We start from the raw sequence: 26633 nt of genomic DNA on the forward strand, positions 1-26633 counted from the left end.
GAAGTAAATATTCATGTGATTTCTCTCTCATGCTGGGAAACAACTGGGATTTGGTGCAAGGCATGCAGCTTGAGATTTTGTGTGTAGCACTCTGAAGAGTGTGGCTTGAGAGGACTGAGAAGAGTTAGTGTGCTCCATCTAAATGCTATGTGCGAACAAAGGAAATAAGTCATCGAAAAGATTCTGTCTGTGTATTCCCTGTGTTTACATGGAAAAAGGCCAGGTGATGATGAAACACATAGTTTTGGTCTTACTGCCAGTATTTAAAAAAAAAAAAATTAACAAGGAGGTATTTCTGTAAATTTTATTAAGTTCTATCCTAGAAGGAAAAGTACTATACTGTTTTTTTGTCCACACTGGAACATTCCTTTTCAAATATTTTGGGTAAATTATTGACGGAAGGATTTCACTTCTCTGCTGCTGCTGCTGCTAAGTCGCTTCAGTGGTGTCCGACTCTGCAGGACCCCACAGGCGGCAGCCCACCAGGCTCCCCCGTCCCTGGGATTCTCCAGGCAAGAACACTGGAGTGGGTCGCCATTTCCTTCTCCAATGCATGAAAGTAAAGAGTGAAAGGGAAGTCGCTCAGTTGTGTCCGACTCTTCGTGACCCCATGGACTGCAGCCCACCAGGCTCCTTGGTCCATGGGATTTTCCAGGCAAGAGTACTGGAGTGGGGTGCCATTGCCTTCTGGTTGAACCTAAAAAGAAAAGCTTCATAAAATGATGGCTTTGGAACAGATTTGGGAGTAATACAGTTCAAGACAAATATTCCGGTATCCCATCATAAGAATAATTTCTTATTTTTTAGGTTGGAAGCTTTCCCTTCCTGGGAGAACTGCCCACACTGTCCCTCCCCTCCCTCTTTCCGGGATGTGCAGACAAGGGTTAACCAAGCTCCACCTGCTGTAAGAAAATCTGTTCAGAGCAGCACTGTCCATCAAAAACACATGCCAGTTATGAGTACAATTTTCAGTGTCTCAGAAGCCATGGGAAAAAAGCAAAAAAGAAACAGGTGAAACTGTCTTAGTATATTTCACTCAATATATCCAAAATATTATCAAGTCAATATGTTGTCAATTAAAAAACCTATTATTGAGCTATTTTACTTTTTTGGTATGTCTTTGAAATCCAGAGTGGTTTACACTTACAGCATGTGTCAATTTTGACAAGCCACAACGAAAGTGCTCAAAGGCCTCATGTGGCTAGTGGCTACTAGACCGAATAGTGCAGATCTGGAACATATTATTTTTTGGTCATGAAAAAAAAAAGCTACGGATCAGTGAAGTGGCAATTCTAATAATGTATCTAAAAGATGCACTGCCATCTATAATTTTAAACATAATTTAAAATTTAACGGTTTTTAAATGTACCACTTAACTATTAAAATAATTTGAACAGTTTTAAAATACCAAATATCCTTTTCACTCAGAATGTTTACATAATGTTTCCCCTCCTGTGGGTATTAAGAACAAGAAAGGAAAGTTTCACTGTGAAAGTCATCTTTTTTTTCATTTTCAACAAAATTATTAAACTACTTAAAATATATTTATTATTTTTAATTAATTAATTAATTTTTGGCTGAGCTGGGTTTCCCTTGTGGCTGCGGGCTTTCGCCAGTTGCTGCAAGCAGGGGCTGCTCTTCCTTGCAGTGCACAGGTTTCTCACTATAGTGGGGTCTCTTGTTATGGAGCAAAAGCTGTAGGGCTTACTGGCCTCAGTAGCTGCAGCTCCTGGACTCCAGAGCACGGGCTCAGTAGCGGCACACAGGCTTAGCAGCTCCACAGCACGTGGGATATTCCCAGACCAGGGATAGAACCTGTGTCCTCTGCATTGGCAAGCAAATTCTTATCCACTGTACCACCAGGGAAGTCTTATTTATTTTTATTTGTTTGGCTGTGCTGAGTCTCAGTCTTGGCATGCAGGATCTTTAGTTGTAGCATGTGGGATCTAGTTCCCTGACCAGGAATGTAACCCAGGTCTTCTGCATTGGGAGCATGGAGTCTTAGCCACTGGACCACCAGGGAAGTCCCTGAAACCAATTTTGAAACACAAACTTGAGGAGCCATTTCTCCACCAGCTAAGAATCTCATAGACACAAAACTCAAAAACACTAAAGGCAAAGTCTAAGAGACTGGCATGTGAGGAACAGTAGCTGCTTTGTAGCCTAAACACAGAAGTCAAGGGGAAAATTTATAAGCAATTTATATTAGTTTTGTAAATATTATAATAATATTTTCATTATATTGATGATGCTATTATGGATCTTACATTTCTCCATAAAGATCAACAGAATGCTGCAAATTTTCTTTCATTGAGATGGTTTCCTCTATTATTCTTAAGTAATGAAATACAAATGGAAAGGATATTCAAAATAAAATAACTCAAACAATCCAGGAAATACATATCTTTTAAATTCTATTTTTCATTTCATCTACAATTTTACATTCAGAATTGTATATGAATGTGGTATTGATTCTGATTGGAAAAACTTTTTAACTTAACTTTTCTAAAACTTTAATATGTCTGAACCCTCTCTATAGTTGTGGTGCATGGGCTTAGCTGCTCTGTAGCATATGGAATAATTTTTGCTGCCTCATGTTGCTCTGTGCAGATGACTATGTTTTTAATGAATTCTTTGAACTTATAATGCTAAGTCACTTCAGTCGTGTCCGACTCTGTGCGACCCCATAGACAGCAGAACTTATAATAGTGAAGTAAAATAAGAAATTATTTAGCATGCTTGTTTACTGAGGACACTTTGGTAACTGCTTCCTCCACCCCAACCCCAATCCTTTATTTTGGATACAAACTCAGGTCAGCATCAGATTCTTCTCCCATAGTTATTCCACAGGTGGGATCCCTGGGTTAAATATGGTCTCCTACTGTCTCAGTTGGCTTAAAATAACCAACATCTAAATACCAAAAAGGTTAACTAAAAAACCAAATGTTCATCTGTTTGTCTTTGCTGCCATTTTAACATGGCTCCTTTTTTTTTTTTTTTAAAAAAAAGGATGTTCTTTAGATACTGGCTAGTTCATGGATTTACTTTCTTTCTCACTATTCATTCTTACATTTGTTACTTCACAGAGTTAAAGATTTTTTATTTTCGCTAAAAATTCCCCTCAAAAAAAAAAAAAAGAAGGACATCCTACTCTCCCTTTAGGAGTTTCTTTACCTTCCACTCAGATCTATTTGCTTAAATCCCACATTCAGTGAAACAATAAGGTGTAAATGTCTATCACAAAAGATAGCAAATGCTTCTTTTCCTTTTGCAGGTCTTTCCTCCCTCCCTCCCTCCCTCCCTCCCTTTTCTTTTTAAAAATTTGTTCTTTATTTTTTCCCAGTTTTACTGAAATATCATTGACATATATTGTTGCTGTTCAGTTGCCTAGTCGTGTCCAACTCTTGGGGACCCCACTGACTGCAGCACACATATAATCCTGTATAATTTTATTTATTTATGTATGTATCTATTTGGCTGTGCTGGGTCTTTGTTGTGGCATGCAGGATCTTCAGTCCTCATTGTGGCACCCCGAATTTCTAGTTGCCACCTATGCGATCTAGTTTCCTGACAAGAGATGGAATCTGGGCCCCCTGGGCCTGGAATCTTAGCCACTGGACCACCAGGGAAGTCCCTAACATTGTATAATTTTAAGATGTATTAAATAACCATGTATACATATATCAAATTGTTATTTAGTACATCTTAAAATTATACAATGTTAGGGACTTCCCTGGTGGTCCAGTGGCTAAGATTCCAGGCCCAGGGGGCCCAGATTCCATCTCTGGTCAGGAAACTAGATCGCATAGGTGGCAACTAGACCATTGGAAAAGACCCTGATGCTGGGAGGGATTGAGGGCAGGAGGAGAAGGGGACAACACAGGATGAGATGGCTGGATGGCATCACCGACTCAATGGACATGAGTTTGAGTGAATTCTGGGAGTTCGTGATGGACAGAAAGGCCTGACGTGCTGTGATTCATGGGGTCGCAAAGAGTCGGACACAACTGAGCAACTGAACTGAACTGAACTGATACAGTGCATCTTTCTTTTTCTAGTCTCCATTCAAGTTAAATGCCACTGGATCCAATAATATCCAAGCAGCCCTGGCAAAAGTTTGGGCTCAAAAAGTTACCACAAGGAAACAGCAGCAGTTATAACCTATCTATACATTTACAATTCTGCCCATTCAACTAGCATATTTGTATACACACATAGCCTTGCTGTGCCCTCCAAGAGTCAATGATCTGAGTCTTCAAACTTGCCTCTCTCTCTAGGAAGAAGTAGTGTATGCTCTGAGTGTTGCTTTCTCTGTTTTTCTTCTTTTGAACATTCCTTTTGAATGGATGTTTACCTTATTTTTACTCCACCATTGTATATTTAGGTGCATTGAGGATATTTAGATTTATTGTTTAAGTTATAAGGTAACAAGGCACCCTCATCCATCCTGATCATGAACTGACATAAAGATCCTGGAGCTGGGACAAGGATATGGGCGGCTACATAGTGCTTTGCTGTTCAGTCATTAAGTCGTGTCCAACTCTCTACAACCCCATGGACTGCACCACACCAGGTTTCCCTGTCCTCCACTATTTCCCAGAGTTTGCTCAAACTCATGTCCATTGAGTCGGTGATGCTATCTAACCATCTCATCCTCTGCTGCCCCTTCTCCTTTTGTCTTCAGTATTTCCCAGCAAGCATCAGAGTCTTTTCCAATGTGTCAACTCTTCACATCAGGTGGCCAAAGTACTGGAGCTTCAGCTTCTGCAACAGTCCTTCCAATGAAGATCCTGGTTGATTATTAGTGGCTAGACAAGGGCATTTTTGGAATTGTATGTATGGGAAGAAGACTATGTGTATTAGCGGTGGGAGAGGCAACAGTCAAAGAATATAGCGAACAATTTTTTTCTTTCAACTTTTTTTTATTCTTCTGGAAATAGCACTCAAGTTATTCATTGGTCCACTTTCTATCTATGAGGCCCATGGATATGTGAGGATGTGAGCCTGAAGCCCATAGTATTTCTCATGTAGCAGATGACTTGAGAGAATAAACCCAGACAAGAGAAGTAGAGAAGAAAGATGGAGAGGGAGCATCCTGAAAGTGAGAGGTTTTGTTCCTGTTGTCCTTCCCTGTCCTACGGTTAGGATATGTGAGCCAATAAATTAATTGCCATATTTGGCTAAGCTGGTTCAAGTTAGTTTCTGTCATGTGTCACTGGGAGCCTAGCTAATTCAATGGGTGAAATGAAAAATTCTTTCTTCTTTTATCTTTTTTTCCCAAAGTTACAATGATAGTTCTACAACCTTCACCTCTAATTCACTCTCAGCACAGGCTATTCATACCATATTGAGAATGATCTTCACATTTCATGGAGGCTGCAGTCCATGGGGTCACTGAAGGTCGGACACAACTGAGCGACTTCACTTTCCCTTTTCACTTTCATGCATTGGAGAAGGAAATGGCAACCCACTCCAGTGTTCTTGCCTGGAGAATCCCAGGGACGGGGGAGCCTGGTGGGCTGCCGTCTATGGGGTCACACAGTCGGACACGACTGAAGTGACTTAGCAGCAGCAGCAGCAGAAGTCAATTTACTTTATAGTTTTAAAAGGCATGGATTTATCCTCTTAGTGTTTTAAAATTTTTTAAATGGTCATGTGTTATTTTTATAATAAGAAAAACGGTTAACTTTGTTCTAAAAAATTAAATCTTCAGATAAGAAAGGATAAAATCAGTATTTGTTTGAGGACCCCTAACTTCTGGATAAGCGTTACAGTAAAGCAATCTCCATTTTAAAGTATTTTCCCAGATTTTGCTCAAAATTGTTAACACAGAAAGGAAGTTCCCTTATCATTTATTTCGGCTCTCATAGTGAAGGTGGTCTGCCTGGTTTTGTAGGCAAAATGCTCTACTGTTTTACTTAAAAGTACTCGAAAATGTTTAGCTCTTATTTTCCCTTTGCTTAAAATTTTGTTTAAAGATTCTTAATTTTGTAATAAATAAGCTGCCTTTATCTTACTACTACTACTAATGTAAACCAGGTGGGACTGGGGCCTCCCCACCCTGGTGCTAGTACCCTCATAATTTATAGACTGTGAGAGTCTAGATCCTGCCTTGAGGGTCCTGTGAATCCCAGGAAGCTCTTGCTTCCTCAGGGTTCCTTGGGTTTCCTTAGGCAAAGATGGCCATTAGTTTCCACCCGGTTTCTTATCTGACAAGTATTTTGTGATGTTAATAACTTTCCCCAGGATCTGTGAGACTGCTGGAAGGATGACTCTCAGAGGGCAGGGCTAGCTTTCCATCTTCCCTCCACACCTCCACCTCCCCGCTCCTCCCCCTCCCTCCCCAGTGCAATCCCTTTTCCTTCCTTGTTCTAGGCTGGGCAGTGATTCCTCTCACCGAGGTCTCAGCTTCCAAGCAGGGTAACCGTGGAATTTTCCCAACAGAGGAGAGTCTCATTCAGTAAAAGATCACACCAGTTGCTAGGAAAAGAACATTTTCCCATTTGTTAAACTAAGAGGAGTATTTGACACCTACCTGGGTCAACAGAGCTCTATCTGGCTGACACCTCTGCATCTCATTGATGGGAAAGGTTATTTCAAGATGTTGCTGTCTGACAGTCTCCCATTCTTTCTCTCCATGTGGTCGCTCTGAAAGATGTGAGCTGTAAAAAGTGAAAACCTTCCTAAACAAGTACATGTGTAGAAAAATGTATCACTGACAGTGGAGTATTTTATTTTTAAAATTAATTTTTATTGGAATTTAGTTGATTTACAATGTTGTGTTAGTTTCTGCTGTACAGCAAAGTGAATCAGTTATACACATACGTATATCGACAATGGAGACTTTTAACTAATAGACTATGACGTCTTTTAACTAAGTCTTCTAATAATGTTAACTTCCAAATTTCATGTTTATTATTTGTCACGTTTTTGAAGTCAGTTGATATTATTATCTTTATTTAAAAGACAGGAGATCTAAGATACAAAAAGATTTGTAATCAGTTACAAACACATGATTATATATTTCTTGATGTCCTGGCATCATTTCCAAGGTGGTTTCAAACCACAGATGGTGAATTATGAGCTTTAAAGATCAGCTTTTACAGTACAAATGTCCTTAGTAAAACTCAGAGAAGCCAAAGTCAACATTTACCCCCAAGTAATTCACATTCCAACTCTGGTACTTGAATAACTCCTTATTCAGGAAGTTATTCAGCGCCACCTGGGGGAGTTCTTACAATGAAGAACTTTGCCGAAAATGGTAAAGACAGTTTAAGAGTGTAGAAAAGTTATTCGGGCATTCATGAATATACATTTATTTTATTTCTTTATGAACCTGTAAAAATCAAATCAATGTTAACTCAGTAATTTGGAAGGGGGCAACATTATCTGATTTTCAACTATTTTTTGAGTGACTCATAAGTACCAGGCACTATTTTGAGTCACTGCAAGGACATAAAGTTGTGTAAGATAATGTTCCTGTCCCTAGGAAACTTTCAATAGGGAGGCCATAGTAGTGAAATGATAATAATAATAATAGCTAATCTTTATGGAGTATTTGTTCTATCATAGGCACCCTTCTAAGTGCTTCTCATCTAAAACTTTTACAAGTAGGAAAAGAAAGAGAGATAAATAATAATAATAGGTAATATTTCAGAGAATAGACTTGTGGTTGCCAGGGGGAGGTGAGGAGAGGAGAGGAGGATGGGGAGATAGGGATTAGCAGATGCAAACTAGTATATATAGGATGGATAAGCACCAAGGTCCTACTGTATAGCACAGGGAACTATAGGCAGTGACCTCTGATGAACCATATTGGGAAAGAATATGAAAAAGAATATATATGTATAACTGAGTCACTCTGTTGTACAGCAGAAATTAAACACAACATCCTAAGCCAACATTCAGTAAAATTTTAAAAAAATTTTAAAAATAGGTAATATTTATTGAGCACTAACACATGCCAAGACTTTCCTAAGTGCTTTACATATATTAGCTCATCTAATTTTCATTTACAGCCTAGAAGGTAAATAGTATTATTTTACAAGTTAACTAATTTAACCGTTACAAGTTCATTAATTTAATTAGGCCTTAATACTGTCCCTTTTTGCAGGTGTAAACAGAGGTGTAGAGAAAGTGATTAAATAACATGGCCATGGTTATGTTAGGGGAAGCACACTGATTGAAACCACTCACCCTGGCCAGGCACCACAGTTACCATTTGCATGAGTTGTTTTACAATAGGAGGTCCTGGTAAGGAACAGGGAACTAATATGCCTCCACCAACCAGAAGAGTTCGGGAAAGGTCAAAAGGAGACACCACCTGTCCGACCACCTCCCAGAATCCTTCTCTCTGGCATCCATCTTGGATGAACAAGGCGTGCACCACCAGGAAGGACTTGAGTCAGAATGATTGGCTAAGGACAACCGGGGAACTAATCCCATCACCATAAAACCTGAGACTGCAAGCCATGTGACAGAGCAGTTCTCCTGGGTTCCCTTACCCTCCTGCTCTCCACTCGGGTGCCCTTTCCCAATAAAATCTCTTGCTTTATCAGCACGTGTCTCCTCGGACAATTCATTTCCGAGTGTTAGACAAGAGTCCAGTTTCGGGCCCTGGAAGGGGTCCCCTTTCCTACAACAGTTACATATTAGAAAGGGGTGGAGCCAGGAATCAAAATCTATCACGGGTGCATTAAATTTACATGAATTCAACTATAGCAACTGAGGCTAACGGAAGAATTTAAATGGGAAGGGTAGTCTCTCTTCTACTCAGTTGTCACTCGCTTTGGAGGGAGTGCGTTATGGGAGATGAAGAATTGTCCTGCTGGGCTTCTGTGACTCTCACAGCATGGACATTTCGCCAAGCCAAAGGTGATCCCTGGTGGCTCAGACAGAATCTGTCTGCAGTGCAGAAGCCCCAGGTTCCATCCCTGGGTCAGGAAAATACCCTGAGAAGAGAATGGCTACCCACTCCAGTATTCTTGCCTGGAGAATCCCATGGACAGAGAAGCCTGACGGGCTACAGTTCATGGGGTCGCAAAGAGTTGGACACGACTGAGCGACTAACACCCACAGTGCATGTAGCAGGGTTCTTCCTTTCAGGGCAACTCATCTCGGCTGGGGTGCAGCCGTGGATGTCTTTCAATTATGCTGAAAGAGAGTGCTGTTGATCCCAGGAGAACAGTTATTAATCTTAAATTGTCACCTTCTTAGGAAATTTTGAGAGATTTTTGGCACTCTAACTTTTTTTGTCCTTGCTCACTGACTTTGGAGCCTAACTCTCCTGAGTAAGATGTAAGGTGGGCTTCCTCAGTGGCTCAGAGATAAAGAATCTGCCTGCAATGCAGGAGACCCAAGCTCAATCTCTAGGTCTGGAAGATCCCCTGGAGGGGGGTATGGCAACCCACTTCAGTATTCTTGCCTGGAGAATCCCCCCATGGACAGAGGATCCTGGTGGGCTGCCATCCATAGAGTCGCAGAGTCGGACAGTACTGAAGTGACTGAGCATACATACAAGATGTAAGACTGCTGTATACAGTGACAATAAACTAAGGACAAATACTGCATAATTGAGGAGTTAAGAACTGACAAAAGCTACAGTGAGTCAAAGTGGGGCAAAAATCCTATTTACCTAGGGGAATAGAGATTTGTTGTGAACTCATGAAAAACTTCATAAATTGAGAGGATATTTGAGGCAGACCCTGAAGGATCTGTAGCTCTGGCAGCCAGAGCAGGAGAGAAGTAAAGTGTAGAGGAGGATCCTGAGTGAAGGCAGAGGGGTGGGAAAGTTCAGGGTGGGTTCCTGAGCGGCCTGATGCTGCCTGGGCCATGCCTCCACCAAGGGAGGTGGTGGGAAGTTGGCCTGGAGACATGCCATAGGTTCTTATACAGAGGCCACTGTAGGGGAGGGAAGTTTTCCTCTACCCTCTTAGGGTACCTGGCTGGGTCTGAGAAGTAAACCGACAAAGCAAGATTGACAGGGGAAAATCATACACACTTATTTAATATAAATTTTACAGGACATGAGAGTTTTCATACAGAAATGAAGACCCAAAGAAACAGACCAGTGGCCTTTTAGGCTATGTTCCCTGGTGGCTCAGACAGTAAAAAAACTACCTGCAAGGCAGGGGACTTGGGTTTGATCCCTGGGTTGGGAAGATCCCCCAGAGAAGGGAAGAGCTACCCACTCCAGTATTCTTGCCTGGGAAATCCCATGGACAGAGGAGCCTGGCAGGCTGCAATCCATGGGGTCACAAAGAACTGGACAGGACTGAGTGACTAACACTTTCACTTTCGGATGAAGAGTGGACAGTTGAGGAGTATGTTCAGTTAAGGAGTGGGAGGTGACTGTGAGAAACCAGGGGGGAGTTAGCAAGGCCTCTGGTTATCATTCCTCTTGGCGTCCCTTTGTCTTTGGAGATAAGGATGCTCCCTTCCTGGGGACAGAGAGGTCACATTTCACAGGAGAGTTTTAGGGTCTGTTTCAGGAAAGAAGGGGTGGGGGAAGAAGAGTCAGAGTGACCTTGCTTCTCCTATTTAATCAAACTCCTTCAGTTTAAAATATTCAGTACACCAAGGTGCCATATTTTGGGACAGTGTGTTCTGAACCTCACCACCCTCAATGCCAAGTTGAGGAGTTTGTACTCAGAGGTTCTGAGCAACGACATCATCAGGACTATGCTATAGGGAGATTTATCTGGCAGGGATGTATAAAATCAATTGGAATTGGGAATAGTATTAAGCATACTAGTTACAGGTTTAATGCAATAATCTGGGAAAAACAGAATAGAGTCTTGTAGGAAATATTTTGGTTTGCAAAAATGGAAACCAACTTGATGTAGCCTAAGCTGAAAAGGAGAGTGTTATAAGGGAACTGGCACTTTTGGAGAACTTTGGGGCAGGTGGACAGCTGGGCCCAAGGTTAATAAACTTTAAGTTCAGTGCTTCTTAATTGACTCCTAAGGAGAACCTGGAATGAGTCCCACCAACATCTCACATGGTCGAGTGTTTTGTAAAATTTGTTAAAGTAAGACTTTTCAACCAAAGTTGGTTCAGATCTGTCTTCCTTCTCTACTCACTCATTCCTGTAGTCTGCGCCAGCCATTTCTGGCTGTTTTTTCTCTTGGGAGAGCATTGGAAATCTGCCTCCACACCTTACCTGAAGCTGCGGACTACTTCGGTATTTTGCTACAGTTATATGTTCTTTTTTCAGGTTCATGTGTCAGATGAACCATCACTAATCCTTAGATGGAACATTTAAACACACATGCCAACTTATTTCACTTTAGACTCTCCATATAATAGGATACTTTCTCCACTGTCAAACTGTTCAAGCCTTGCAACATAGGTACAATGATAAGCTGAGGATTCTAAAAATATGTATTATGAAGATTCAGAAGAGAAACTCATATACAAATGAGTGGTAAAACATTTATTCAAAAGATTAATAAGGTTTGAATGTGCATTTTACTATAATTTGAAAAGGCATTTTGGAATATTTCAAGAGAATAAATAAGAACTAGATTCCTGATTTGAATAGATATGAAGAGTACCTTCTTATCATTTTAAAATTTAAATTTGAAAATTATTGAATTTGTCTATTTTAGATAAATATATTTATTTAGATAAAAATTAAAGGACTATGAGACGAAAGTGATAAAGATGATGGTTACATCAAAAATAGAAATTCGAGATCATAATTTCAAAACATATCAAAGCAAACATTCAAAGGAAAAGATAAATTTGAAAATAAGTAATGAGGAAGTTTTGGATCATACCAGAGTTGACAGGAATGACTCATAGGAATAAATTGGTAAAATATGTAAGTACATGGCTGATTTGACATTAAAAAGTGACATCCATAGAGATAACACGATTTATCATCACTACTCTCTGAACATCAAATAGCAACTAATTTTTTTTTGTCTAAGAGGCATTTAAAAAAAATTTTACTTAACTATATTTGATTTAAAATGTTGAACTAATTTCTGCTGTACAGCAAAGTGACTAACTTGTACACATATATATTATTTTTCATATTCTTTTCCATTATGAATACAGGATATTGAATATAGTTTCTTGTGCTATACAGTAAGACCTTTCTGTTTATCCATCCTTAACATACCAGCTTTCTAATACTGTTTTCAAAGTCAAAGAATATCTAAGATTAGTAACAGCGTAAGAAAACTGGAATAAACTAAAATCTTACTTCTATATGAAAGAAATATGATAGAAATTCCTGCAAATTGAAAACTTTCCTAAAATGTATATATTATCAATAATAAGTTATAAGGCTAACAGAAACATTTCTAAAGCATCAGTAATAAAAACCAAATTTTAATATTCTAAGCTAGAGGAAAAAAATGATCTTTCTATTCTTTCCATGAAACTAATATTGCAAAATCATCATATGAAGAAAGAAGAGAGTATGTAACCAATGAATGTAGGAAAATTATTTTATTGGCATATCAAGTAGTTAATTAAAAAAGAGAGTATATTTTAATTTTCTTTCTCCATTCAGGCAACCAAATAACAATGCAGACATTGTAAGTGGATCCTGGAATTCTCTAGCAGAATGTAAGCCCTTTTAGGTTTGTTGAATTGTGAACTGGGCTCCTTCACCTACTTTAACTCACAGGAGAGCACAGGATCCGGAGAAGCCTGCCTGACCCGTCGCCTTCAGTCTTGGAGATGATGTGGAGGAGGAGCAGGAGGAAGCTGAGTAGAGTGTTGAGAGCAGGGAATCTGGAGCCAGTCTGCTTAGTTTTCCTACCTGGCCCCACTACTCACTTGCTGCTGGTCTTGGAAAAATTATTCTTCACCTTCAGTTGCCTCAGTTTCATAATCTGCAAAATGATAATACCTTCCTGATTGTGTTGTTATGAGGACTAAAAAAAAGCTTAAAAGAAAATACACATTTGATCTACACTATTAGGATGGTGCTAAATTTCAAAAGCATTTTGTTGGTATTTAGGACTCTGACCAGGGCTTCCCAGGTGGCTCAGTGGTAAAGAATCTGCCTGCCAATGCAGGAGACACAGGAGACATGGGTTTGGTCCCAGGGTTGGGAACGTCCCCTGGAGTAGGAAATGGCAACCCACTCCAGTATTCTTGCCTGGAAAATTCCATGGACAGAGGAGCCTGGCAGGGCGCCAGTCCACAGGGGTCACAAAAGAGTCAAACAAAACTGAGCACACACACAGGATTCTGACCACATCTAAGTACAGATATTATCAATTACTATACTAATTCATAGACAGCTGAATATTAATTTGAACCACAGAACTATTTTTGTTTCCCTCTCTCCTTTACAAAATGAGAGTGTCCAGTCTTTCATATACATTCACAGTATTTTAGAACTCTCCCCTTCCCATTTATTCCATTCTTTTCTGTCTGGCATTCACATTTTAATTATGGTTGTCCTGTGACCTTTTATCCTCCATATTGATTGGATTCTTATCCTGGCCTTAAATTTCCCTCTTTCTTTTTGCTTAGCAGTCAGTGTCATCAGCAGATAATGGAAAGTCTACTCAGACACAATGAGACAGACAGGAAGAACAGGATACAAGAGCCACAGGCCAGTGTACAGAGAAGATGTTGGCAACCAGAGGAAAAGGGAGTATCTGGAGAGGCAGATAGGGAACACAGCCAGAAACATTCAACTGTCTGCAGCAGTGCCTGCTGTGTTAGGCAGAACAGGGATGCCAAACAGAGGTGAGTAGGGCTGCAAGGGCAGTGCCCTACGAATTTGGGGGAAATAGGACAGGAGGCGGCTGTCAAGGCTGAAGCAGAGGGCAATACTTTTTATCGTTGATGTTTGGACAAGAACAGTTGAAACAAGGCTGCATTTTAGGTGTATTCAATGTTAGTGGTTGAGAATACAGGCTCTGGAGGAGTAAATCTCCAACTCCACTATCTACTGCATAACGTTATAAATTTTTTTTTTTTAATGTTTTCGCCACACAGCATGCAGGATCTTAGTTGCATTCCCTGCAATGGAAGTACAGAGTCTTAAACACATAGTAGAGGGAAGTCCCTCTACTATGTAACTTTGAACAAGTGGCTTAATCTCTCATACCTTCAACATGAACTGTAGTACGGGATAATTACACAGAATTCATAAGATTAATGAACACAAAGTATCCATTTGTATGTATACTAATAGGGGCCAATATTATTGCTATTATTATATCTATCTAATCTAATAATAATATGTTATATATAATAATAAAAATAATATATTATTGTAATCATTGCTGTTATTTACTGCTAATATGATGCTACCCCTTCTGATTAGCTGACCAGTAGGAAAAACCACCACAGAAGAAAGTAAATAAATAATGGGAAAAACATGGCTTTTGGTATGCTTTTGTAATCTTTAGGGTGCTCCAAGAAATGAATGGACGGAGAAGGCAATGGCACCCCAGTCCAGTACTCTTGCCTGGAAAATCCCATGGATGGAGGAGCCTGGTAGGCTGCAGTCCATGGGGTCGCTAGGAGTCTGACACGACTGAGCGACTTCACTTTCACTTTTCACTTTCATGCATTGGAGAAGGAAATGGCAACCCACTCCAGTGTTCTTGCCTGGAGAATCCCAGGGACAGGGGAGCCTGGTGGGCTGCCGTCTCTGGGGTTGCACAGAGTCGGACACGACTGAAGTGACTTAGCAGCAGGAAATGAATGGAAAGAAAAATTTCTACTAACTCATTTTATCTTAGTAGCATGAAAAAAACAGTTAAGTGTCCTTGAAAACTAGTCATCCTGAAGATATGGCCATTTATTTCAGATCTTTCTCCACGGAAGACATTTATCTTTGCGTTTTAATTAACTACTATAGCATTTATCCTGAATTTTATTAAGAAATCAATTTCATTCAGAAACTTTGCTTGCTTGTTTTGCTTCAGTCGTGTCTGACTCTTTGTAACACTATGGACTGTAGCCCACCAGACTCCTCTGTCCATGGGATTCTCCAGGCAAGAATACTGGAGTAGGTCGCCATTTCCAACTCCTCGGGTTCTTCCTGACTCAAGAATCGAACCCAGGTCTCTCATGTCTCCTACATTGGCAGGCAGGTTCTTTACCACTAGCACCACCTGAGAAGTGCTAAATCAGAAACTTTAAAGATTAAATATAATCCTAAATCACTAATAAAATATCTTCATATACATTTCACTTGAACTTTTAATTTTATGGGTTTCCTTAGTGGCTCAGATAGTAAAGAAACTGCCTGTAATGCAGGAGACATGGGTTCAATCCCTGGGTTGGGAAGATCCCCTGGAGAAGGGAATGGCAATCCACTTCAGTATTCTTGCCTGGAGAATTCTATGGAATTATTTAATTTAATAATAAAGATAAGGAGGCAAAATCTGCTTATAAAAATTGTTTTTAACATTGACAATGTTAAGAAATCCTAATTAGAATAAAGTGTTCAGTTCAGTTCAGTTCAGTCACTCAGTCGTGTCTGACTCTTTGTGACCCCATGAATCACAGCATGCCAGGCCTCCCTGTCCATCACCAACTCCCAGACTTCACTCAAACTCATGTCCATCAAGTCGGTGATGCCATCCAGCCATCTCATCCTCTGTCATCTCCTTCTCCTCCTGCCTCCAATCCCTCCCAGCATCAGAGTCTTTTCCAATGAGTCAACTGTTCGCATCAGGTGGCCAAAGTATTGAAGTTCAGCTTTAGCATCAGACCTTCCAAAAAACACCCAGGACTGGTCTCCTTTAGAATGGACTGGTTGGATCTCCTTGCAGTCCAAGGGACTCTCAAGAATTTTCTCCAACACTACAGTTCAAAACCATCAATTCTTTGGCGCTCAGCTTTCTTCACAGTCCAACTCTCACATCCATACATGACCACCGGAAAAACTTGACTAGACGGACCTTTGTTGGCAAAGTAATGTCTCTGCTTTTGAATATGCTATCTAGGTTGGACATAACTTTCCTTCCAAGGAGTAAGCGTATCTTTTAATTTCATGGCTGCAGTCACCATCTACAGTGATTTTGGAGCCCTCAAAAATAAAGTCTGACACTGTTTCTACTGTTTCCCCATCTATTTCCCATGAAATGATGGGACCAGATGCCATGATCTTCGTTTTCTGAATGTTGAACTTTAAGCCAATTTTTTCACTCTCCTCTTTCACTCTCATCAAGAGGCTTTTTAGTTCCTCTTCACTTTCTGCCATAAGGGTGGTGTCATCTGCATATCTGAGGTGATTGATATTTCTCCTGGCAATCTTGATTCCAGCTTATGCTTCATTCAGCCTGGCACTGCATATAAGTTAAATAAGCAGGGTGACAATATACAGCCTTGACGTACTCCTTTTCCTATTTGGAACCAGTCTGTTGTTCCATGTCCAGTTCTAACTGTTGCTTCCTGACCTGCATACAGGTTTCTCAAGAGGCAGGTCAGGTGGTCTGGCATTCCCATCTCTTTCAGAATTTTCCACAGTTTATTGTGATCCACACAGTCAAAGGCTTTGGCATAGTCAATAAAGCAGAAATAGATATTTTTCTGGAACTCTCTTGCTTTTTCGATGATCCAGCAGATGTTGGCAATTTGATCTCTGGTTCCTCTGCCTTTTCTAAAACCAGCTTGAACATCAGGAATTTCACAGTTCATGTACTGCTGAAGCCTGGCTTGGAGAATTTTGAGCATTACTTTACTAGCATGTGAGATGAGTGCAATTGTGCGGTAGTTTGAGCATTCTTTGGCATTGCCTTTCTTTGGGATTGGAATGAAAACTGACCTTTTCCAGTCCTGTGGCCACTGCCGAGTTTTCCAAATTTGCTGGCATATTGAGTGTAGCATTTTCATAGCATCATCTTTCAGGATTTGGAATAGCTCAACTGGAATTCCATCACCTCCACTAGCTTTGTTCATAGTGATGCTTTCTAAGGCCCACTTGACTTCACATTCCAGGATGTCTGGCTCTAGGTCAGTGATCACACCATCATGATTATCTTGGTAGTGAAGATCTTTTTTGTACAGTTCTTCTGTGTATTCTTGCCACCTCTTAATGTCTTCTGCTTCTGTTAGGTCCGTACCATTTCTGTCCTTTATTGAGCCCATCTTTGCAGGAAATGTTCCATTGGTATCACTAATTTTCTTGAAGAGATCTCTAGTCTTTCCCATTCTGTTGTTTTCCTCTATATCTTTGCATTGATCGCTGAGGAAGGCTTTCTTATCTCTCCTTGCTATTCTTTGGAACTCTGCATTCAGATGCGTATATCTTTCCTTTTCTCCTTTGCTTTTTGCTTCTTTTCTTTTCACAGCTATTTGTAAGTCCTCCCCAGACAGCCATTCTGCTTTTTTGCATTTCTTTTCCATGGGGATGGTCTTGATCCCTGAATAAAGTGTAATCCATGCTAAATACTTCAAATATTTTTAAAAAATAATAAGATATTCTTTGAAAGTAATTTATATGTGGTTAGAATAAATACAATGCTTCCAACTAAAGCACTATTTTAAAGTAAAGACTACTTTGTAACTATATCAAGAACTCAAATTATGAAACGACTTTAAGTACTTATTTTACAAGAAAACATTACATGGTAAAATTACACATGCAACTCATGAGGATTTGGCATCCATTCTATATTAAAATCTTTATACTTTCTGCTTATCTGGTTGCATTTGATGGTACAAATTTCATTCTTAAGAACTCTTTCATTGGATTATGGAAACTTTACATGTGCCTCCAAAATTATTTTGGTTTTCATCATTCTCTCAGGCAGGCCTATTATAACTTGATAAACATACAATGTTTAAGTGATTCTGACTTATAAAAGGCAAGATGGTATCTAAAACAAAACATGAGTTTGGGGATTGGGTTTCTTTGCAGACACAGAATATAGGGGAGTTATGAATAATTATCTTTGGAGACACCCAGAAAGGGGTGGTGGAAGGGATGGATACAGTAACTCACCAACAAGGTAGGTTAACACCATAGTATAACTGGACAGTTGCCCAGAACCCCTTACTCTTTAAAGAGACAAAAGAAGACATTTTTCTGGCTGTTTTATAAAGTTTACATAGTTGCTGGTAACCTGTGATTTGCCCAGCTGCAATGAGGGAATCCAACAAGTTAAAAACCTATGTCAGTCACTCAAAATTCACTACTGTGTCAGGGCCTTGTGATACCCAGCTTCCAACATGGCCCTAGTGATGTTCATCTTCTGGTGTTATGTCCTTGTGTAGTGCCATCCCACGTTGAGTTAGGAGTGGTCTGTATGACCAGTAGAATACTGGTTAAAAAAGGCAGCATGGCCTTCCTTTGTTCTCTTGGATTACTCACTTTGAAAGGGAATAGAGCCTTATTTAATCAACTATAACTCACAGTGCTGAAGGATTTGCCCGAAATAGAGAATTTTCAATTTGGGAGGGACAAATTATTTACAGGCTACCACTTGGAGAATTTAGTCTTGTCCTTCATTCCTCATGTTGATTACCACTTCCACCCTTAAAACAGGTGCTAAGGGGTCCTTCTTCCATTTAACATTCTGATATAAAAGTGATGATATCCTCTTCTCTTATTTTGCCTATCATATTAAAGACAGGCTGAGTAGTCTAAGATGATCTTAAAAAGAGATTTTCTTAGTGAAAACAAAAGGGAAAGAGAGAAAAGTACAAAATTATTCTACCTAATATACATATGGCAACCCACTACAGTACTCTTGCCTGGAAAATCCCATGGACCAAGGAGCCTGGTAGGCTGCAGTCCACAGGGTCGCTAGGAGTCGGACACGACTGAGCGACTTCACTTTCACTTTTCACTTTCATGCATTGGAGAAGGAAATGGCAACCCACTCCAGTGTTCTTGTCTGGAGAATCCCAGGGATGGGGGAGCCTAGTGGGCTGCTGTCTACGGGGTCGCACAGAATCGGACACGACTGAAGTGACTTAGCAGCAGCAGCAGCAGCAACATACATATAATCTTATTAATATTTGGTCTCTATATATACAGACCAAATCTGTTCCTAACTTAGAAATCAGGGCTTGTTGCATACTCCTTAATATGCCATGTTATGGTCATGGAGATACAGTAGTACTGAATATTAATTCCTTACAAATATAAAAAATGGACAATAGTGAACTTATGCTCAGGCGCTTAAGTCCTATCCAATTCTTTGTAACCTCATGGACTGTAGCCCGCCAGGCTCCTCTGTCCATGGGATTTTCCAGGCAAGAATACTAGAGTGGGTTGCCATTTCCTACTCCAGGGAATCTCACCAACCCAAGGAATGAACCTGAGTCTCCTGCACTGCAGGCCAATTCTTTACAGTTCCCTTAAGTGATAGGCTATTTTACAGAAAATAGGGCATTAGAAATACCGTCCTAGAAAGGATGCTGTTTATAGTATCCTGTTTAATGGGTATGAAAGATTTGAATGTTATAGGGAAAGTCGCTCAGTCGTGTCTGACTCTTTGCAACCCCATGGACTATATAGTCCATGGAATTCTCCAGGCCAGAATACTGGAGTGGGTAGCCTTCTCCAGGTGATCTTCCCAACCCAGGGATCGAACCCAGGTCTCCGGCATTGCAGGCAGATTCTTTACCAGCTGAGCCACAAAGGAAGACTTGAATGGGCTTTATAAATTCTTTAATTTAGAAAAGTGGCAAGAGTCGCTGTTTTAAAACTCAGGAATCTATAGAACTTCATCAGAGTTTAGAGGATCTCTTTGACCCTATTTGCTATACAGATTTCCCCTATGTTTAAAAGCAAAAATCTCTTAAGAAAAAAGTACCCAGAGTTGCTTTTTCAGATAGGAAAGAATCCCCTCACAACCCTCTTGGCTTCCCAGTAAATATACAGGCATTATTAGCTTTAAAAAAGAGAAGATCATTAAATTCCTCGCTCTTCAGAGACTTCTATCAGAGGGCCTTCTGCGATTCTTTGAAGTTTGAGCCTTACTGTAGCGTTATTTCCACGGTTCCCACGTTACTTTCAAGAACAGCTATCTCTTATAATCCTCAGGGTTTTTCCCTCGTTCAGGACTGACGGTGGAGCCTCAAAAAGAGTAAGACTGGAGCCGGGAAACGAACCTGCTGAACACTGTGACGGGTCCATCGGAGTGCGGCTGCAGGAGCCCGGGAGGGGACCAGAATCGGTCCCCATGCGCACTGGGACAGTCTCGGTTCTTTGTTGAATAAATACAAGAAAATGCGGCGGCGGCCAAGTGTGTTGGTGGGGGAATACGTTGAGGCGTTTATACGCATAACTGTGCGTAAGAAAGATCATTAATGAGGCGCTACAAACGCAGGACAACCCTGGGCACCGTGTCATTGGCTTTTGTGTACTTGGAAGCGCGTGAGTGCCCTGCTCAGAGATTCCTCTTTGTGTGAAACGGGGGAAACCAGAAGCTTGCAGCTACAACTGGGTTTTCATTTTTTTCGAATTCGCAGGGACTCAAATACTCCCGCATCAACACTCTCCCGCATTTCCGCACCGACAATCCTCGGACTTCAGTTACTTGTCCGTCCGTCGCCGACCAAGCGAGGAGCGACAATGGCTCGGTGCGGACACCCGCAGCTCCCTGGGGCCAGAGCCAGGGGACGGCCCGCCGCGCTCCGCAGCTGCGCGCTGAGCCCAGCCGCCCGCCCGTCAGCAAACGCGGGCACCAACCGTCGCGCGGCCCGGCCGTTGGGCGGGTGGTAATTTCTGGGAATGGGGCGGGGTCCGCAGGGTACAAGGCCGGACGTTTGCAGGCTAGCGGGAGGAGGAGGAGCGGGCTGCGCGGAGGGGCGCGGGCAGGGAGGGGCGTGGCTCCACGATGGTCACTGGCCGGGGAGGCACCGGGGGCGGGGCCGGCGGCGCGCTCCTGCCCGCCCGCGCCCCCGCCTTCCACTTAGTCCAGGCTTGGGAGTGGAGATGCCAGAGACCCGGGCTAGGAGTTTTCACAACCTCCAACCCTCAGTGACTGTCAGGCTGCCCGAGGGCCGAGCCGTCCCTGGAGAAGGGCGGGAGTCCAGAACTTGGGGATGGGGTGACAGCCCGGGCCCGCGGGGGCCCTCAGAGAGGGGCAAGGGTGTGTGAGTGCGGTCCGGGCCGGCGGCCGCTGCAGGTGCACGCGCGGCCCCGCTGCCCCCCACGCGCCGGCCCGCGTTTGGGAGCCCCCGCGCCAGTCCCGGGCCCTGGTCAGAGTCGGGAACAGGCTGGCGAAGCGCCGAGCAGGAAGCGGGACAAGTGGCGAGAGTCTTTACCTGAGAAGGCGGGTTTGAGAAGTTGGGGGGCTACAGGGCGGGCGAGATTCGAGACGGCCACGGAAGCATGTTGGGCGGGCTGGTGTGGGTCGAGGGCGGCGGGGCCCCGCGGGGTATAAATAGCCGGCCCGGGTTTGACAGGCGCGGCGGTGACTGGCGGTGCCGCCGTACCCCCCCTCCCCGCCGCCGCGTGGGGAGGGGAGGAGCGCTCTGAGCGGGCGGGGTGGGGGAGGCGGACTCGAGTGTCCTGGTGGCGGCGGCAGGAGGCCGAGGGGGAGGAGCCGAGGCGGGGGGTGGAGGGCGGGGGCCACCATTGCTCCCCGCGCCGGGCTCAGTGTCGCCGCCGTCGCCTCGGCGGTTGGGGGGTCGGTGGGGCGGCGCGGGCGGGGGGCTCTGCGCGGGGCGGCGCGCCGCTGTTTTGTCTCCTCCTCTCCCAGTGGAGCGGCTCGGGCAGCCGGGGAGGCCCCGGCTCCCTCCGGACGCCTGGCCAACGGCGGCGGCGGCGGCGGCTAGTCCGCGGCCCTGCCGGGAGGGAAAGAGACGCGGCGATCTTCCTGAGCGACGCGGAGAGCAGGTAAGAGCGCGGGCCGCCGAGGCTGGTGGGAGGGAGGGAGCGCGGAGGGTGCGGCGAGAAAGCCTTGCCGTCCCGAGTGCCACCGCCTCCCTCCGCGCCCCCGCCCGGCGCCTGTGTTGTTTGCTCCGGGGTTTGCGGAGGGTTTCCGGAGGCTGTAGCGGTGACACCGGCCGGGAGCTGGGAAAGGGGGCTGAGTGCCCCGGGGCAACGGTTGGGGAGCTGGACTTGGAGAAAGGGGAAGGCGCGCGGCGCGCCCGCCCGCGAGGAGCGCGGGGCGCGGAGCAGGGCTGAGGGAAGAGGTTACAGACCCCGGCGGGGGGGATGGGCCGCGCGCAGCTGGTCTCGCTGTGTTTACATCGCCGCGCGAGTCACCTCTGCCGAGAAGCGGACTGAACTGACCCGCCTTATTCCGAGAGGAGGCCAGGGCGGGGGTCCGGCCCTAGAGGAAACGCGTCCTGGGAGGGTCGGGTAAGGCGGGAGGCGGCGGCCGGCGCCGGGGCAGGGCGGCGAGCCCGGGGCGGGACCTGGGCGGCTGCGGCCGCGTGGGGTGGCGTGGCCGGCTGGAGAGCAGTTTCCTCCGCCGTCGGGCCTCCTAGCCGCCTCTTACCTTTCCTGCCCTCTGCTGCTAGCTGGCACGGCAGGTTGTACTCGGTCATTCTTTTATTCTCTCACTCCACACCGGCCCCCTGCTGCCACTTCCCCCTGTTCCCGCGGGAGTGGGGAGGCTGGGCTCTGACAGGAATCTGTTTTTTAAACAAAACAAAAACGGGCTCTGTAACACGCGCGTCCAGTGACCGCCTTATGGAGCCTCTCTTCGCGAAGCTGGCCCTCCGGGACCGTGTTCCTGGGTATTGGAGGGTGGGGGGGACGCGGCAAGAGGACGGTGAAGGCTTGGCTAGGGCTGGAACTGACTGCCTGAGCAGCTTTGCGAGCTGGGCAGCCGAGTCCCTTCTCTACTTGAGCATTTTTATTCCATGTCAATAGAGGACGGAGAAAATACTCCATTACCCCAAGAGTAATCTAGATTGAATAGTTTCTAACGTTTCTCATGTGCCAGCATCCTGGGCTCTTTTTTTGTAGGAGCTAGCTACGCTGCAGAATAGCCTTTAAGTTCATCGTACTTCATGAAAGAAGAGGTGAACACTTTATTGTACAACTATGAATTTCACCTCCTATCTTGTGTTCATCAACATTTATTTCAACTGTGTGGTTTAAATTTTAATCCAGTGATGATAGAACAGTAATCTGGTGTTTAGTAATCAGATTTGCCTTTCTTTTTAACTGTGAGTCTGTATCGTGAGGTAAATTATGCACTTTGTCTAGTGTTGTGGTCACAGAATAGTGCCAGAATGCACAGAATAATGTCTTCTTTACCAAGATAGGATTGGATATTTGAGTTTCAGAATTTCTTCTTTTCTTCAGAAGGTAGTATGACTTTATATAAGACTGGAAGCTAATTACATTTAAAGGGGTTTAGGAATAAGGTTTAAATATGATGTAATAGTTTACAAAGTGAGTTTATATGAATATTACTGAGATATCTTCTAAAAACATGAAGTAGAAAATTCATATATCTTGGGCATTTGAAATTGGACAGTTTAATGTCAGTATTTTTTTAAACTTAGTGACTTGAACTAATTGCTTTGTTAAATCATTACTTTTCCATTCAGACATATATACTCATTTACAAAATAATCACAGTAGGTTGGAAAGAATTTGTAACTTTGAGATTTTTATATCCTAAGTAGATAGATTGGAACTGTGACTGTGGTAGGCCCTTATCATTGTTGATGGCTTTACCTGCTCACAGATTGTACACTAAGGTTTATTGTCGTTGATGATAGTAACAGCTTTATTGAGATATAATTAACTTACCATTCAATTCACCAATTTAAAGCGTACAGTTCAGTGGTTTTTAATATATTCACAGAGTTGTGGAACTATCACCATAATCAATTTTAAAACATTTTCATTATCCCCAAAAAGGAACCTCATACCCATCAACTGTTACTCTCCATTTTCCTCCAAAACCCTCAGCCTTAGGCAAGCACTAATTACCTTCTGTCTCTATTCTGGACAAATTGCATAATGGAATCTTACAGTGTGTAATCTTTCATAACTGCTTTCTTTGACTTAGCATAATGCTTTCAGAGTTCATTCATGTTGTAGCATGTGTCATTTCATTTCATTTTTATTGCTGAATAATATTCCATTGTATGGATGGATATACCACATATTATTTATCCATTGATTAGTTGATGAACATTAGAGTTTCTACTTTTTAGCTATTACAAGTAATGCTGCAATGTACATTTTTGTACAAATTTTTGTGTGGATATGTTTTCATTTCTCCTGAGTATATACAGTTTTTTTAAAAATTAGTTTTTTGAGTTATTTAATACCCCAAATTAATTCTGGATGCAAAATTTAATAATTCGTTAGTAAATATATTGAGTTGTTAAATTATCACCACAAGCCAATTTTAGAACATTTTATTACTTCTAAAAATTCTTTCTAGTCTTTTTGCAATTAACCCTTATTCTCACTCCTGGCCCCAGTCGACTACTGATCTGTATTTTGTTTCTATAGATTTTCCTTTTCTGGATATTTCATGTAAATGGAAACATAGAATATGTAGTCTTTTTCTTCTGGCTTCTTAACATGTTTTGAGGATTCATCCATATTGCAGCATGCATCAATATTTTGTTTTTTATTGCTGAATAGTATTTTGATGTATGGATATACCATATTTTGTTTATCTGTTGACCAGTTGATGGGCATTTGGATTGTTTCCAGTTTTTGACTGTTAGAAATAATGAAGCTTGAAAGTTTAAGTCTTTAGTGTGGACATATGGTTTCATTCTCTTGGATAGATGCCTAGGAATAGAATTTCTGGGTCATCTAACTTTTTGAGAAACTGCCAAACTGTTTTTGAAAGTGGCCTTACATTTTATATTCCTATCAGCAGTGTACAAGAGTTAAAATTTTTTCACACCTTTGCCAACACTTGTTATTGTCCTTTTTGTTATAGCCATTGTACTATGAAATGTTTAACTCTTTGTGATTTTAAATAGCATTTTTCCTAAAGATGCAAGGTGTTAAGCATTTTTTCATATGGTATTCATATATCCATTTAGGTGGAAAAAGCCATTCACGTCTTTTGCCCATTGTTGTATTATTATTGACTTGAAAGAGTTTTTAATAACATTCTGGATGCAAGTCCTTTCTTAGATACATGATTTACAAATATTTTCTCCTAGTCTGTGGCTTTTCTCTCTCTCTCTTTCTCTTCTTTTTAATTGGAGTCTTTTGAAGCACAAAAGTTTTAATTTCCGAATTTTTCTTTTGTAGATCATGCTTTTGTTGTTTTAAGAATTCTACCTCATCCAAGAGTGTAAGGATTTCTTTTTTGTTTTCTTTTAGATATTTTATAGATTTTGCTCTTAGATTTATGATCTGTTTTGAGTTAATTTTTGAGTATGGTGCGAAATAAGGGTCTAAATTCACCTGTTGTATATGGGAAGATCCCCTGGAGGAGGAAATGGCAACCCATTCCAATATTCTTGCCTGGAGAATCCTATGGACCAGAGGAATCTGGCGGGCTGTGGTCCATAGGGTCACAAAGAGGTGGACATGACTAAAGTGACTTAGCCCGCACATAATGGGTTGTCTTAACACCATTCATTGAAAAGATTGTCATTTCTCCATTGCTTGTAAATGTAAAGATTTAATTCTGGACTTGCAACTCTGTTTTATCTGTATGTCTGTCCTTGTGCTAGTACCACTCTGTCTCTATTGCTGTGCTTTATGGTAATTTATGAAACCAAGTGGTGTAAATCCTTAAATTTTGTTATTTTTTAAAATTACGGCTATTCTGGGTTACATGTAAAATTTGAAAAATTGGTTTGTCATTGTCTGCAAAAAAATGTTTTGGAATTTTGATGGGGAATGCATTGAATCTGTAGATCAGGTTGGGATGAATTGCTGCCTTATAATATTCAATTTTTAAATACAGGAACATGAAACTTTCTTTTTATTTACTGATCTTTAATTTTTCTAAGTGATGTTTTAAAATCTTCAGTGTACAAATCTTTTACTTAAATTAAAAAAAATTGTGGTAAGAACACTTAACATGAGATCTACCCTATTGATTTTAAAAAAAATTTATTTATTTTTGGCTGTGCTGTATTTTTGTTCTTGCTTGGACTTTTCTCCAGTTGAAGCGAGTGGGGCCTACTCTTGTTACAGTGTTCCCTCTTCTGTGGCCTCTCTTGTTGCCGAGGCACAAGCTGTAGGAAGCATGGGCTTCAGTAGTTTTGGTTCCTCGGCTCTAGAGCACAGACTCAATAGTTGTGACCCATGGACTTAGTTGATCTGCAGCATGTGGGATCCTCCTGGACCAGGGATCTGGTGTTCCCCGATCAGGGTGTCTTCTGCACTGGCAGGTGGATTCTTGAACACTGAGCCACCAGGGAATCCTTTCTTTATTTTTTAAGAATACAGTATACTGTTGCTAACTGTGACAAAATGTTGTATAACAGATTTCTCTATTTGATAGAGGGTTCCTTTTTAATTCTATTTTATTCAGAGTTTTTTTTTTTTTTAAATCAAATTTTACTGAAGTTCAGCAAATGTGTTTTCTGCATCTCTTAACATGACAAACTGGTGCAGTTGCTCAAGCTGATCCTGGTTTTAGTACTGGAACTCCTGCTTCTTGGGAAACTTAGTCCCAGACAAAACAAAACGGTTGGTCACTTTAATGTCTGAGATCATCATGTGGTTTCTGTCCTTTATTCCATTAATATAGAGTTTTATATTAACTGATTTTTAACAATTAAACCAGCCTTGTATT

At 42.1% G+C, this 26633-nt stretch overlaps 2 protein-coding genes across 7 annotated transcripts in view; one reads left to right on the forward strand and one right to left on the reverse strand.

Annotated features, from left to right (window-relative positions):
• Positions 1 to 288: 288 nt before the first annotated feature.
• Positions 289 to 21521, reverse strand: LOC139176834 (uncharacterized). The gene is made up of 5 exons (XM_070770189.1): positions 21208 to 21521; positions 20050 to 20225; positions 12629 to 12848; positions 6536 to 6662; positions 289 to 697 (listed from the first exon to the last, which is right to left on the reverse strand). The coding sequence occupies exons 1-3, from the start codon at positions 21519 to 21521 to the stop codon at positions 12814 to 12816; spliced, it is 525 nt and encodes a 174-aa protein (XP_070626290.1). The 3' UTR covers positions 289 to 697; positions 6536 to 6662; positions 12629 to 12813.
• An 81-nt stretch (positions 21522 to 21602) lies between these two features.
• ELF2 (E74 like ETS transcription factor 2) overlaps positions 21603 to 26633 on the forward strand; it is a 99192-nt gene continuing 94161 nt past the window's right edge. For 5 of the 6 annotated variants that reach the window (XM_070769095.1, XM_019977479.2, XM_019977480.2 and 2 more), the window contains exon 1: positions 21604 to 21781. The gene's annotated coding sequence lies outside the window, so the exon portion shown is untranslated. Of the gene's footprint in view, positions 21782 to 26633 lie in introns of all 6 variants that reach the window. The other variant, XM_070769097.1, reaches the window with a different exon arrangement.

Source organism: Bos indicus, chromosome 17 (genome assembly GCF_029378745.1).
Source record: "Bos indicus isolate NIAB-ARS_2022 breed Sahiwal x Tharparkar chromosome 17, NIAB-ARS_B.indTharparkar_mat_pri_1.0, whole genome shotgun sequence".
Lineage (NCBI taxonomy): Eukaryota > Metazoa > Chordata > Mammalia > Artiodactyla > Bovidae > Bos > Bos indicus.

Excerpts from the sequence above, each read along its gene's own strand:
- LOC139176834 (XM_070770189.1), bottom strand. The coding sequence starts at position 21,521 with ATGGTGGCCCCCGCCCTCCACCCCCCGCCTCGGCTCCTCCCCCTCGGC. Across the intron at positions 20,226-21,207 it reads TCTCAAACCCGCCTTCTCAG|TTATGCGTATAAACGCCTCA; the intron begins GTAAAGACTCTC and ends TCTTACGCACAG. Across the intron at positions 12,849-20,049 it reads CCCGTCACAGTGTTCAGCAG|ATTATGAAACTGAGGCAACT; the intron begins GTTCGTTTCCCG and ends ATCATTTTGCAG.